Source organism: Dasypus novemcinctus, chromosome 25 (assembly GCF_030445035.2).
Source record: "Dasypus novemcinctus isolate mDasNov1 chromosome 25, mDasNov1.1.hap2, whole genome shotgun sequence".
In the NCBI taxonomy this organism is placed as follows: Eukaryota; Metazoa; Chordata; class Mammalia; order Cingulata; family Dasypodidae; genus Dasypus; species Dasypus novemcinctus.
In genome coordinates, this window is record NC_080697.1 from 46,480,677 (window position 1) to 46,495,773 (window position 15,097).

Sequence of the window (15,097 nt, forward strand, 5' to 3'; positions counted from 1 at the left end):
GCGCCTCGCGCTCGCCAGCGCGCGGATAAGAAGCGGCCCGGCCGGCCCGGCCCGGAGGCTGGCGCAGGGCCCTCGGGAAGCGCACTCGCTCCGCGGGCGGCCGCGCCGACCTGCCGCGGGATTCCACCCACTCGGAGGGGTCCGTGTCGCCCGCATCCTCGGAGCTATATAAGCCGCCGCGCCGCCGGGCATGGAGTAGCGGCGCGCGCTGCGGGTCGGGGCCGGCGGCGACAGTGGCCAGCCGTCCAGGCGGACGTCGGCGGCGGCGGGGGCGCCGAGGCAGGTAACCCCCGGCCCCGGCTCGCCGCCCCGCACCCCTGGCCGGCCGCCTGGCTCGGCTCCGACGTGCGAGCCCTGCGCGAAGCCTCTGCGTCGGCGCGCCCGGCCCCGCTCGCGCCTTCCCGCCTCGCCGAGAGGAGCCAAGTTCGAGAAGCCGGGCGGCCCCCGACGCGGCCGGGGCCGAGGGGGCGCGGCGCGGAGCGCCCGTGCGGGTGGGGAAGCGCGAGGCCGCCCTGCCCGCGCCGCGCTCGGGTCCTCCGGTGCCCCGCGGCGGCGGCGCCAGCCCGGGGCAGGGCGCTGCGGGCGCGCGGGTCCTGCGCGGGGGAGCCTGCGCCTGGCGGCGGGGAGGGCGGCAGCCCCGCGCGTTCGCCCGCAGGCCCCCGGGAGGGCGCAGCGGCCCGACCCAAAAGCTCTGGCTTGGAAACTTGATGCCGGGAGCCCAAGGTGGGCGCAGGACCACCTACTTGGCCAAACTGCATATGTGCTTTTCTTTTTTTTTTTTAAATTTTGGGGAGCTGGGGCGCCTACAAGGTGGAGGGGGCGAACCACTTCAAAACGCTCACCCCGCCGGCGGATAAGCTGGTCAGAGCCCCATCTATCATTTTAAAGGCTTCAAGAGCAACACATTGTGTTGATGTTACACCCTGGGATCCAGGCAGATAATAAATGCAGGTGAAAAGTTCCAAGGGCTCGCGGGGTGTGAGGGATACCCAAGGAGGGCGCCAAGAGGAGAGAAAAGTAGGTGTCGCCGGGCAGCTGGGGGTGGGGAAGGAGGCTGGAGTGTAAAAGCTCTAGATGAAGGTCTGTGCTTCCCACTGTGGAGAGGGGGCGCGGGGCAGTGGTCCCGGTGGAGCCCCCTCCCCTCCCGGCCGCACCTGCGCCCTGCGCTCCACCCGACGAGGAAGGTGGGCTGCGGAGCCCACGGCGCCGGGGCCCCCGAGTCCTTCCTCGGGGCGCTGGCGGCGCAGAGGCTCGCCTAGCGTGTGGCTCCTCCCGGAGGGCAGTGGGGTGGGGTTGGGGAGAGCGATGCTCAGGGTGGGCGACGCGGCGAGCGCCCGGGGACTGCGGACGTGGGGCCTTCCGGCGCCAGGTGGCCGGACCTGAGCAGTGTCAGCGGCGAGTTGGCCACTTTTCTCCCCCTCCAGGCTCCCTAGCCCTGAGCATGTTACAGTTTCTCTCCCCCTCCCCCGCCACCCCTCTGACTTTTCTTTCTGTGTCCAACCCCTTTCCCTCCCCGCCACCCCGTTCTTTCAGTAAATCAAGATCCCTGAGAGGGTGTTGGATTTTTTTCCAGCTTCACTCCCAAGTCAAGGCACCATCCCAGCGCTTCCTGTGCAGATTGAAATGAGTGGACCGAGGCGTCCTGTCGTCCTGGGGCTGGTGCTCTTGCTGGTGACAGCGGGACCTTGCCAAGGGACACCCGAACCTCGAGAAATCACGGACAGACAGACCCTTTTAAACCTCATCATGGAGATCATACAGGAACTTAAAAAATACCACTTGGGGGAATACAAGAGACTGCAGATTTTCAGCAAACAGGACTATACTTTGGGCCGTAGGGAGGTCTCTGACTACGGAGTTTACCCTAAGGAACAACGAGTTGGTAAGTCTCCTTTACATATTTATCTCAACAAGTCTCCAGAATATGTGTGTGTGTGTGTGTGTGTGTGTGTGTATGTGTAAAATCACCAGCTACTTTTAAAGGCTTCAATCTTCAGTATATTTGCCTAGTTTTTATTTCTGAGACACTAAGAAGAATTTGATTGGAAATAGTCTTTGAGAAAACACATTTTAAAAAGAGAAATGAAATTCTGATTTTTAAATAGGAAACATTTTAAAGAGAAAATAGAAAAAAGTGGTCTATGCATAGACAGCTCACATAATCCTAACTGGTCAACTTCTGAGCCATATGAATTGCTACCTAGGCCAGTGACTGCTGCTCAGAACTGTCATGTTATTTTGGAAATGGAAATATTTTCGGCCAGGCAGTTGAAACTGAAAAAGCAATGTTTCAGAGCTCTCCCTCTATGGTAGAGCCTTTCCCAGAGTGGCTGCCCCATGGGAAATTTCTGAGGAAAGCATGTAAGCTTTTAATGCTTTTCATGACACAATTAGGCCAAATATGATGAGGTCCATTTTCATAGACTGACTGAAGTTAGGCATAAATGAAGACTGACATCAGGGAGATGTTTAAACCTTGCGAGTGAGCAAAATTCGGATGGAAATTTTCTCTCTTCAGATAAGATGTGGGAAGGAGCAAAGGAGTATTTGTGGTAAAATAAATTAAAGTGTGACATCACATACAGTCAACACTAAGTTACTGGTCCAGAACAGATAAGTGAAAATGACTAAAGATGACTGTGAATATGCAAAGCACAAACAAAGGCTGAAAGCAGAAGAAATGCCAGGAAAACCATTGCTGTTTACCAAATGCAAAACAAGAGATGTGCTAGTAAAAGAAATTTGCTTGGAAAAGTCTTTCCACGGGAATTTTATTTTTGTCTTACAAACCAGACTAATGTGTACTTCCGTTCATTTTTATCAGTTATCATAACAGGTGGTTTTGAGTACATTTCACCTGCTTCTAAACATATACCTAGTAAAAGTAAAGTTCTGTAACAATTTTGTTGTTGTTTGAAGGATCAGGTTTTCTTCCTAGAACTTTAGGTTGTGGGATTTGATCCCCAAGCTCTTCAAAATAAAAGCATCTAAAAGTGATTTGCTCACTAGAAGCTTGTGATCAAAAATAATCTTTTTCACCCTATAACTTCATGATCAGTATCTCTGTCCTGGTGTTAGAGACTGGAGAGATAATATTGGAGCTTCGTGAACAGTTAAAACTATTTCCCAGGGTACAAGTTTTCCCATTATGCATATATAACAATCAGGGGAGATTCCAGCATGTTTTATTTAGTGCAGAGTAATATGGCCAATGCAGAGTTTCCAATAGCTTTCTCCAACATTCACTTCAGATCACGTGGAAAAAATTCCTGCTTTCAGGCAACACAATAATTCATTTCTTTCCTCTCCAACAGAAATTGTTCCTCGAGACCTAAGAATGAAGGACAAATTCTTAAAACACCTTACGGGTGAGTTTTCTTTTCCTCTCCTTGAGGTCCTTCACCTCTCCTTGAGTTCCTTTGCATCTCACTGAATCCTCAGGATCTATTTTCTTCTTCCATGTTGCAGGTCCTCTTTATTTTAGTCCAAAGTGCAGCAAACACTTCCACAGACTTTATCACAACACCAGAGACTGCACCATCCCTGCATGTAAGTGACAGCATCTGGGAACTGCTTTATAAATACTAGTACAGTGTCATGACTGGTGCTCTGAAATATACCACACATCCTCTCATTTAATTAAATAGGCCTCTGATCCTGAAATACACATTTGCTAATATATATGCCTTCTTAACTACAGAATTGGGTAGGGACAAGGGTGTCCAGACCACTGAAGAAGGTAACTCAATTCTCAGCAGCTAATGATAAAACTGAAAATTTACATTCTAGGGACTCCATCAGCCCTTGGGATGGGCTGATACTTTTGATTTACATTCTTGTTTTGTTTATGACTCTGGCATGATGCTTATAGTTGTATCTACTGAGCTATGGCAATCAAATAAATATTAAGAATGAATTTCTAAAATGACCACTGCTGAGTCGCTATACTCTAGGGTGTAAAACAGATTGAATCGAACCACTCTGGTTGAACTTTCTTGACCATACCCACTACTCTGACCATGGACTTTTCCAATCAGCAAATATAACCTCATCATAACAGGAATATTATTGTTCTTTCAAAATTCTGGCTGCCATGATAACTAGTTCTGAAGTGCATAGCTGTTCTCCTCAGTCTAGCTCTCAGCTTTAATTTCCTCTCCCCCTCGTAGGTTTCCTATAGCAATGCCCCTATCATTCTCTTCTCTCTGCTGGCTGTATATCCACAGCAAAATATACTTATTTCACCAAAAAAAGGCTCATGCTTTTCACATAATGCAAAGAAGAACAAGTAATTTATTAGCTAGTGACATCTGTTAGAGCCATAAACCAATTTTTTTTTTGGTAGGGACTAAAACTTTCATTTCATTTTAAGACTTTTAAGAGAAATGTCATGCAGATATACAAGATATCTTACTGTTTTCAGATACTATCTAGATGGGGCCAGCAGATCTGGTCAACAGACTAAACTTACTTGCCTTACCTTTAGAGAGAAAAAGAAAAGGGCAAATTACATAAAGTGCCTTTTTTTTTTTTTTCTTTTTAATCAGCAAACTTACTCCAAATAAGAATAGCTATCATTTCTAGAACTACTGTGAACCGGGTACTTTGCTAGGCACATTCACAAACATCCTTATCAGTTCATTTTTACAGGAGTCCAGTAAGGTAGGCATTACTACCAATTTACATATGAGGCTGAAGTACAAATCCCGCAAGAAAACAACTGGGATTCAGATGAAGGCCTGTCTATCCACACTCTTTTGTCATTACACCATTCTCACTCCAAGGCAAGCAGCAAACATTTCCTATGGGGTTTTGTTTTTGAAATTTTCAAGCATTTTTCATGCTTCAGACCCCTCCTTTCATTCATGCCATATGTACTTGGCACACTGTTAATTCCTTATAACTTTTCTTTGAAAAGGAATCATCTTCTGTTTGATTAACCTGCTTCCTAGAACCAGAAACCTTATTTTAAGTGTTTATTTTTATGTGAAATATTACTTTATTATCATAGAATCAGAGTCTCAATTTGTAAATGACTTTAGAAGTCATTACATCTAATCATTAACATCTATGGATGAGAAAACAGTTTTAAATTGTCCATGCTCTGTCACACTGTTATTTGTGTAATTAGGACTATAACTTCATGTTCTGCCTCTGCAAATCCTTTCCACTATGTTATACCTCACATTTGCTACATCTTTTTGCTCATGATCCAAGATTCCTGGTCATCCACAAACGAAGGCAGTGATGAGGGTGAAATTACAACTCATGGGCCATTGAGAGGTGGGGTACTGACAGATCTGTACTTTGAGATGAGTGGCTATTTACATGGTCTCTACTTCTTAGTCCATATGAACCTGGAGAGCTGAAGTTGGACCACTTCTTTGTGGCTTTAGTTTGTATAAAAGAAAATGTATAGAATCCTGGAGGGTTAAAACTAAAAAGAACCAGAGCCTTCTTACTCAAAATATAATTCCAGGACCAGCAGTCCTATCCCAGTTCTACTGAATCAAAATTGGCATTGTATTCTATTAAGATCCTCGAGTATTTGAGCATGCATTAATATTTGAAAAACACTGCTTTGATAACATTTAGATTTAGTGGGAATATGTGATCACATTAGGATTTCTTAACTTGTTACAAATACTTACTTAAAATCTTTGATTAGATCAGTCCTTAAATTTACCCATATTGTGCATCCATGATGTATAATCTATTTAGGAGTTACATTCTAACGATGTGCTGCAACTGATTAAAAAAAAAAAAAAAAAAGAGCAAGAAAGCCAGGAATCTAGATGACCCAGCTTCCAGTTGTCAGACCACTTTTTAAAATCTCTGAACCCAAACTAACATGCATCCTAAATATTTAAAGTTATTTTTTAGTAGTTCTAAAGTAGCTAATTATCTTTTTAACAAATTGACAGACTTATATTGATGTCAACTTACTTATCCATTAAGATGATTAGTTAAGAGTATGAACTGCTTCATTTTTTAAGTCTTTTAATTTTGTTACTCTTGAGAAATAAATTAATTGTAAACTGCTACAACTCTCCATGGAACTTCACCCTGAGGAAATAAATTTAAGGGTCATGATCAAAGAACTTTCTCACTTATTTTCACTAAGTTAGCACCTATTGGAATAGTGAAATGGAAAAGTATATAAAATAACATAGAAAATCACTCAGAATCATAACTTCTTTTGATCATCCAATCTAGTTCTGCTTTGCTATTTTTGACCCGGTTTCTTTGAGTTTTAAAGTTTTTATTTTAACCAACTGAAGTGAGTACTAAGTCTTCACATGACCTAAAAGTTACATACAAGAATATGGAATGACCCTAACTCCTATGAAGCAAAACTAAAGTTATTCTGAGATATGCTGGTAGCCACTGAGAAGAAAGTGGGCACAGCAGCTGTGCAGTAGATTCTGCCTCCTTCTTCCCTCCATCCCCCTCCCCAATTATTTAACTTCTGCCAAGTGATGCTGAATCCTCCCAAATAACATACATTAGTAAACAACAACTTAGAGGCCATGAATGCTAAGATAGTCTCCATATTGCTTCCAGGGAAATTAGAATTTTTGTAGAAATAAGTGGCTTCCCCAGTTGGTATACTTGCAGAAAATAAAAAGGCTATTCATTTTATAAAGAAGTGTTCAGGCAACTGACAAGGGTCTGTGATTTACTTCCATTATAGACTACAAAAGATGTGCCAGGCTTCTTACTCGGTTGGCTGTCAGTCCAATGTGCATGGAAGGATAAGGTAAGCTCGCTGATGGCAAAATTGCATTGGCCCACATACCAAAGATTGAATCCTGTTTGGGAAATGAAAAATTCATGGAAGTTTAGGACTCATTCTTTTGGTGAAAGTAGAAAGATTTTTGAGTAAGGTTGTTATAATACTTAAGTTATATTAACATATTGGTCATAAATAAAAGGGGGCCTCTACTGGCCTATAAACAGTACCCCAGGCTATCATTATGAATTGCTCATATGATATAGTTGGCACTAAATGTGTTAATGGGACACAAACAAATTAGTTAATTTCAACACATGACAGTGTGTGTAAGTTAAGGTTCATATTTAAAATCATGCCTATTCACTTTTAGGCTTGCTTACACTCATAAATGAGTACAAAATCAATCATATTGATATGAATTTTATAGACATATCTGATAAATATGCCTGAATTTGTTTCTATCATTATGCAAATAAGCTTATAAAAAGCTATCCTCTTTAAATCTATCCATTATCTTCTCATAATCTCTAATAGCAAAAATATAAACACACATCAAGAGTCTGTGAACTCAACTTTTTACCTTGGCCTTTGAGGATTGTTAAGGTAATATAAAACACCAGCAGTCAGGCATGCACTTACTAGATGGTTAAAAAGGTATGATTTAATTTTCCTGACATAAATGGCATGGAATTCTCTTAACATTAGTCAGCAACACAAACTTAATTTCACCAATTTTATACTTACTCTGTCTAGTGTGTTTCAGGCATTAGCAGAGGCTTGATGTACCACAGTAACTAAGGCTGGTTTCTGCCCTCAAGGGGCTATTTTTCAGAAAATTTACTAGATGACCAGAAAACATTAATTTAAAAAAGGGACTATTATTTTGTATTTTTCTAGCAGTTATTCTAATTTGTCTCATGTAAAATGGGTAAGAGTAGCTCTCTTGATACACAGACACATTCGCTATGGAAAAGGCAATGCTTATAAATATTTAGATAGCAACAGATGAAAGTTGAGACAAAGCTGGGCACTTCTGTATAGGCAGAGAGAGTAAATGTTGACTTCATGCATGGCAGGTGAGTAACATCTTTAGCATTTTTTCCCAATCAGAATCTATTTTAAATTCATCAGCACTAGTAATAAATGAGATTAATACAATCAGGGGAATGAAGCAAGATATAAAATAGTAAATGGATGGCTAGGATACCACATTTTATATAGGCTCACTGAAATTTCTATGGCATTTGTTTTGGGGGCAAGGACAAGGGAAAACATGGGTTTTAATGTGAGTCAAAACTGGGAAATGTTATATAGTAATTTACCTCCTGCCAATATTTTTCTAATATTGTTTACTTTCTAGGCCATTGAACATGTGGTACATAGGAAAGAACCATTAAAACAACAAAAAGCCACGAACAGTTGTATATTTTTCTAAGTCTCCCAAGGTGGTATGCTAGATGAAAATGTTATTAAGTGTCTATCTTATGGTTAAATCATCACTGCTTCTAGAGAAAGACCAGGGACCTCCTTGGAAAAAGTTAAAGCAGAGGAGAGTAACTGCTCTCTATATCTATTATAACAGCAAATTGTCCACATTCTTCTATCTCTTTACTAATTAAATGATCAGCCACTTTACCTCAGTCAGTTACTCCTGGAAAGATACTGTAATTAAAAAGACCAAGAGTAATCATCATCAGTGGAACTTATGCTTCTGTGGAAATGCTACTAAGAGTTGTTCTACTTCTACATCTCAGGATAGGCATATCACTACTTTGCCAAATACAAAATGGATAGTGTGGTTCTCCTTCACAGGAAAACTGTAAAGAAAAGAGAAATAATGGCTAAATATTTACAAGTCCTAGTATTACTTTATCAGGCATGTATAGTAATTGCTGCCTTGAGGAATGGCATTGATAACTAATACTACTCTTCAAATTACTTGCCCACCCTAACCCACCAAATTAGGCCCTAAATGGGTAATAAAATATATTAAAGATAAAGACAATTAAGGTACTTGCTCATAAATTACATCCCCCAAAGGCCACCATTATGATAGACATGATTGTTACAACCATCAGTAAATAATTCATTTTGGCCAAAATTTAGTAAAGTTTAAGACACTGATATTTCTGTTAATCTCATCATATTTAAGAATTATTTTTTTCTAAAGCCAACTCAGTCACACCTCTACTTGAGAGCAAAAATATTTATATATATATATGGTCAAATTTCTCTTTTACTTTGAAGCTTGGTTTCAAAGACATTAAAAGACATTCTGGAGATAAGAGTATAGTGCTAAAACACATTGATTACTTTGATATGGTGGTAGAAGACACAATTTACTGGCTAGTAACTGTTTTTCCATTTATTATTCTAATGTGGCAATAAACCATTGAATATCACTCCACTGTACCAAAATACTTTTCTTCTAAAATTCTATCACATGAAAACAATGAAAAAGCTGGCATAAGAGTCCTTTCTACACCAGAATATAAAGTTATTTTCTTAATGAAGAACGTTAGAAAAGCAGGTATTTTAAGGGGTCCTAGCACAGTGACTTATTACTACACATTTATGCTATCTCAGAGCAAATCCCTTTGCTTTATTCTTTCCAAAACTCATTAACTGACCTTCCTAAGCCAAATAGAAATTTTATATTCCTAACTAATCTTCCTGTCACAAAAAGACATTCACATACACTTCATTAATCTGGATTTACAGATAAGTTAAATGAGCACTGGAATATTTTCAAAGAAATGTAGTTCTGAATAACAAATACCCAGGACAACTCCAGCTTAGTCTGCAAAATGCAGTCAATCTTAATAAACTTGAGTTTATATTATCATTATTTTAAAAAGAATAAACAGTATGCCAATGGTTTAGGTCCATATGGAGTACAAAAAGAATGATGTTTAATCTTGATTAAATTATTATTTCACTAACCTTTGTTAACACAGATGGTATAAGCCAATCCAGCTACTTTCTAGGACAGTCATAAATTTTAAATCAATGTAGCCTGAATTACTGAGGACTTTAACTACAGAACAAGTATCAAGACCAAACATTATTCCTTAAATTAAATGTTAATAAGCTCTCATTTTTATTTATGATTTTCATTCCTTTAGCAATTATTTGAGTACCAATTATAAAGCAGGAATACTGCACATAGCAAATGCATAACTGAAGAACTATTTTCCAAAACAAAATATATTACACTTCTTTGGAATATCAAGAAATATAGACAGAGATTTTTTTAAGGTTATAAAAATGTTACATAATTTTGATTTACAGGAATAGTTATGACACCAAGTAATTATACAATGTCTTTATTTTCAGCAGTGAGTAGAGTGGTAAAGGAACACCATACCAAGAACCATGAGAAGTGCCTTGGAAACCAACAAAGAAATAGATCTTAATAACTTTATAAACATAATACCTTGTGAACGAGAGATTTATTTTTGCAGACTCTTCCTTAATTCCTTTGAGTTTTGTATGTTGTTGACACTGTTTGCATATATATGTCTATACATCAGTATACCTTACAGTAACTTACCACTCCATTTCTATTTTAGAAAAAGGTAACACTCCACTCAATGTGGTTCTGCAAAATATTCATCTTACTGACTAGTTTAAACTACAGAAAATATTTCTTTAGAAACATAGGCAGAAACTGGAACTATATTTTCATATAGTATATGGTATGATTTGGTATTTTTAAAATTAAATTTCCAGAATGTTATTTGAAATTGCATGAATTAAAAATGAAGAAAACATCAGTCATATTTTGGAGACAGTGGAGTACAAATCTGTGAAAAACCATATCAAGGCTAATTTCATTTGTTCTTTGTATAATAGATGTAAAATATCCCAGCTACTGTGCAATATGTAAATACTGTAAATGAACACAAATAATAAATGAAGAGTTTGCTATAATCATGTCTTCAAGGTGATTTACTTCTAACAATAGTTCATTTTTGGAAATCCCTGATCTACAAATCAACTGAGATTATTACACTGACAGAATGTTACAGAAAATATAAGGTATAAATAAACTTAAAGGCTAAAATTCCTGTAAGGGATAATTAAATTCACCCTTGACTACAGATTGGTGACAGGATTTATTAAGAGAGGCCTGGTGGGACCTGGTCTCTGGTAATGAATATTCCAAATGATTCCCATGATTTTGTACTTATGAAAACCCAAACCTGAGACCTAAAAACTTCTAAAGTTTCCCACATTCTTACAGGTAGATATATTTTTAACTCTAAGACTGGATCTGACTGGATCCAATTTTAAAACATTAGGTTGTATTCAACAAAGCCATGAATTTCTATATCCATATGGTCTCTTGGATGAAACTGTCTGGAGAGGACCAAAGTTGACATAAAAAGATGATGTACAGTTTGAGGCCCAATATTTAAAATAACTATGTAAAACTTAAAAGAAACATATGACTATCATAAATAGATGAACAAATTACAGATTAAGCAATTACTGAAATAATAGGGCAAGGTGTAACTTCTGAAAGTGTTCTTATTTTCTAATTGTAGTTAATTACTTGACATTTTCTTCTAAACCTTAATATTTTAGAGGTGCCATGATCAAATTTTTATTTCCTAGGAATAGCTTTTCAGGGTAAAACTGTCATCAAATAATATCATCAGGTCACTGAAATTATTGTGGAGCTAAACAATGGTTAACAAAATCTTTTCAATAAATCACTGTAGATGTTTTTGTCTTCTCATACTTCCTTGGTGAGGTGGCAGAGGTAAGTTAAATATTTGGGCCCAAGTGAGTTAAGATATAAATGGTCCATACATATCACATGGGACCCAGGAGAAATAAATGGTCCTAAATGAACAGTTTCGCAGCATTTATTCCTTTAAAACTCTTATTCTTTTAGCCTTGGGATGGGAACTGGTTTTACAAGATTAAAGTTTCCTTAGGATTTCAGATCACTATGATGCAGAGGATTAAGACATGAAATTTAGCAAATTAATACTATTGATCATATAAGTGCTACACATGGGGGCATAATTTGGGAGGTACCATGTTTAAGTTTGAAGAGAAGGGAAATGGAATCAAATGAGGACATCTTCCTCTACTAAGTAGAAGAGTATTAGGCAATTACAAAGAACACAGCACACTCTGGCTACAATACTCTCCTCTTTCACAAATTAGACATTAAATGTGGAAGCATTGTGCTCATGTTCACCACTTTACTTCTTAATAGCAGATAAATATGCTGATACAAAAATCACCGATCATTTGAAAGGGAAAAGGCACTGATTTTTAATGCGTCTTCATCTGTCTGTCAATAAAAAGGCAGGTAGACACCAGATTTCTAAATTGTATTTGTATACATCCCAGTTTATTTTGGTATGTATATCCAAATAAACGAGATTTGAGTTATCTCAAAGTACACAAAAATTATTTAGATTTTCCCATTAATGAAATGCTGATAAAATACCTAACATTATTTAAGGACTGCAACATAATCTAAGTCAATATATATTTGACATTTGGGTTATATGTGCATACAAAAACAAATCCATTTGTCAAAGAGAGCAAAAGATAAAACAGCATTCAGTATCCTTTCTGGATAGAATGAAATTTTCAAAGGCAAAGTAGTCCAAATGGGAGCAAAAGCAGACTTCCTTACGAAAGCCCAGATAAACACAAAATTAAGAATAATCAAAGATGCTAAAGATTAATTCCATAAATCATTCTCTCTTTCCTATCCTTAACATACAAATGTACATTATAGGTGTATGTGAATTAGAATACTTCCAATCAAGTTTGTGAACACCTCTGACTAGGGATATGGAATTCAATAAAATGCCCTGGGGTGAAGAGAGGTAGTATAGTTGAATAGAGGACATCTGTCCATCAAGTTATCCATATCAACTTACTGAAGAGGTAGATTATTAAAAGTTTCAAAGGGCTCAGATATTGATTTGGGCTTTAGAGTGATGTTTTATTTCATTATTTATTAAGGTAGTCACTAAGCATATTAGAATACTGTCACTAGATTAGTACCTTAAGGCTAAACACTAGAAAGAAATTACTATATTACAAGATACATAAAACATTATACTTTGTGGTTCTACTATGTGCTTTTTCCCATTATTTTTGAAATTGGGGCAAGATAAGAGGACCAACTGGTTTAAGAACATTTAATGTACCCCATACTGTCTGAATCAAAGATTTTTATTAATTCTTCTGCCAAACACAACACTGATTTCCATCAAAATTGTTTAAGATGAGAAATAGTAATTGAAAAAAAAAAAAAGAAAAACAGTTGTAGCCTTGAGCTATGAAATGTTACTTTAATACACTGATTGAAAAATCTAGACCATCACTGTAACGATGTTAATCATGTCAGCCTTCATTAATGAATGGATGCAGCTTTACTGTGACTTCTCCAAAAATGCTTTGCAGCACCTAACACACTGCTGGTACACAGTCTCAAAGTTGGAGTCATTCCCCTAAAGGACAGGAATAAGAAAAAAAATTAAATGAAAAAATAAAAAATCTGTATTAAAACAAGTCCTTAAGAGATGCGTAATCTCTTAATAAGGTAGGATATATGAACATACTACCCTTTACATTAGCCATAAACATAAAAATTCAAATGGTAATGCAAATTGTACTTACATAATAGGGATCTTCAATAATAAGTTGTTTTTGTGGATCATAGCTTCCAAGTAGTTCAATTTTAGCTTTGCAGTTTTTAACACGATTACTTTTGTTATTCAAATCTCTGTAAAATTGAAACATGAACTTATTTTCCTGATCTATGGTTTCAAGTTAAATAGGGACATCTGCTATGTCTTATGAAACATCCATATAAAAATCAAGCAAAAGTGACCTGATTTAAAAGTGAAATCAAATACTCAGTAGATCTGTATGATCTGCACACAGCTCATAGAGGTTGGCGGTTCCCTGGGTAAAAAAGCTTGCAACAAATATTTTCACTGATCAAAACACAACTTTGTCAGAAAATAATTATGTATTCTCCTGTGAATATATTAAGACAATTAGTCAAAAGGATTCTGCCTCAGAGATAAAGCAAAGGTGATAGAAAATAAACCCTAAAGTCATGTGAATCAAGTTCCTGTTTCTGTAGGTCTACAAGACAAAGGGTTATCAATTCTAAGATATCTTGACAAAACATTGTCATTTAATATGCCTCATTAAATTATCTTCCCTTCTTTTATTCCTCAAGGTTCTGTTCCAAACAGAAAGTTCAGCACCTTATTGTCTTCCACCTTTAGCTTTCATGTTGCTATATAAGTAAAAGTCAAACACAGCTAAGGTACATTTTGATCACTGATCCATTTACTTAACAAGTTTCTACTGAGTACCTATTATGAGCTAGGCAATGTGCTAGCGCATGGGGGTGAAACATGACAACCATGAATTCCAAGTGGCTAACACAGCCCAGTGACTAACCACAAGGATGGAGAATTACAGGGACACTCTAGAGATAAAATGGAAGGAAGATCTGGATAGGCCACAAAGTAATACAATACTTTCCTAAAGAAATTACTTTAAGCTGAAACCTGAAGAACAAACAGGAGTTAACTGGATAAAGTAGTAAAGGTTATTACCTTCCAGAAAGAACAAACAGCATTGTGCAAAAGCTGAGACAAGGAAAACTTTTTACAATCTAGTATGGGCTACATATATAAAATTTTGTTAGAGTGCCACAGAGAGATTTCTAACAAGATATTTTTGTTAGTACCGATAATGGTACTCTGTAATGAAAATGAGAAAATTAACTAAAAAAGTAAAAACATAGAAGGCCCCCAAACAAACAAAAGCAAAGTATAAAATGCAAACTGATAAACATATAACAAGGATAAAAATGCACTTTGTTCAGTCCTATAGAAGTAATTCAAAAGAGAGATAGATTCAAACACATGGAGTATTTATGAATTACCACTGATACTAAGATAATACAGTCTCACGATTATACAGAATTTTTAAGAGTTCCTTGATGGCCATGCTTGATAGAACTGTAGATGGACTGAAGTCTTAGTTAGAACTCAGTATATTAAAAGAATAAGACCTGTTGTGTAATAAAAAGCACACTGCCCTGGACCTGGAATTAGAAAACCTTTATGCATTCCATTTGGTTATTTAACCTCTCTCAATTCATTGTCCTAAATTTTAAAACTATATTGTATTTTTTAATACAATATATATTTTAACAACATTAATAATGGCGTGTTATCATATTGTTTTATATTATTTGTTTATCCAGTTAGGTTCAGTTTTATCCTAAGTAATAATACATATAGCCCAAATGAAAAGGTAAGCTCACGAGGGGAGGGAGAATGACTTTTCCTCCTAATT

General features: G+C 37.8%; 2 protein-coding genes across 3 annotated transcripts in view; one reads left to right on the forward strand and one right to left on the reverse strand.

Moving 5' to 3' along the window:
* On the forward strand, nt 1–10,669 carry ALKAL2 (ALK and LTK ligand 2). The gene is made up of 6 exons (XM_004461315.5): nt 1–283; nt 1,574–1,882; nt 3,315–3,368; nt 3,469–3,549; nt 6,695–6,760; nt 10,073–10,669. Exons 2-5 carry the CDS (start codon nt 1,624–1,626, stop codon nt 6,757–6,759), a joined length of 459 nt encoding a protein of 152 aa, XP_004461372.1. The 5' UTR covers nt 1–283; nt 1,574–1,623; the 3' UTR covers nt 6,760; nt 10,073–10,669.
* Nucleotides 9,813–15,097, reverse strand: part of ACP1 (acid phosphatase 1) — a 21,425-nt gene continuing 16,140 nt past the window's right edge. For both annotated transcript variants that reach the window (XM_058287980.1, XM_058287981.1), the window contains exons 5-6: nt 13,394–13,499; nt 9,813–13,224 (exon numbers count right to left, since the gene is read on the reverse strand). In XM_058287980.1, the coding sequence (XP_058143963.1) occupies nt 13,147–13,224; nt 13,394–13,499 (184 nt within the window). In that variant the 3' untranslated portion in view covers nt 9,813–13,146. The remainder of the gene's footprint in view (nt 13,225–13,393; nt 13,500–15,097) is intronic.

What these genes read in the sequence shown, in the direction of transcription:
- ALKAL2 (XM_004461315.5), top strand. Translation starts at nt 1,624, where the DNA reads ATGAGTGGACCGAGGCGTCCTGTCGTCCTGGGGCTGGTGCTCTTGCTG. An exon ending in ATTCTTAAAACACCTTACGG is followed by an intron (nt 3,369 to 3,468) that starts GTGAGTTTTCTT and finishes TCCATGTTGCAG; the next exon opens with GTCCTCTTTATTTTAGTCCA. An exon ending in AGACTGCACCATCCCTGCAT is followed by an intron (nt 3,550 to 6,694) that starts GTAAGTGACAGC and finishes CTTCCATTATAG; the next exon opens with ACTACAAAAGATGTGCCAGG.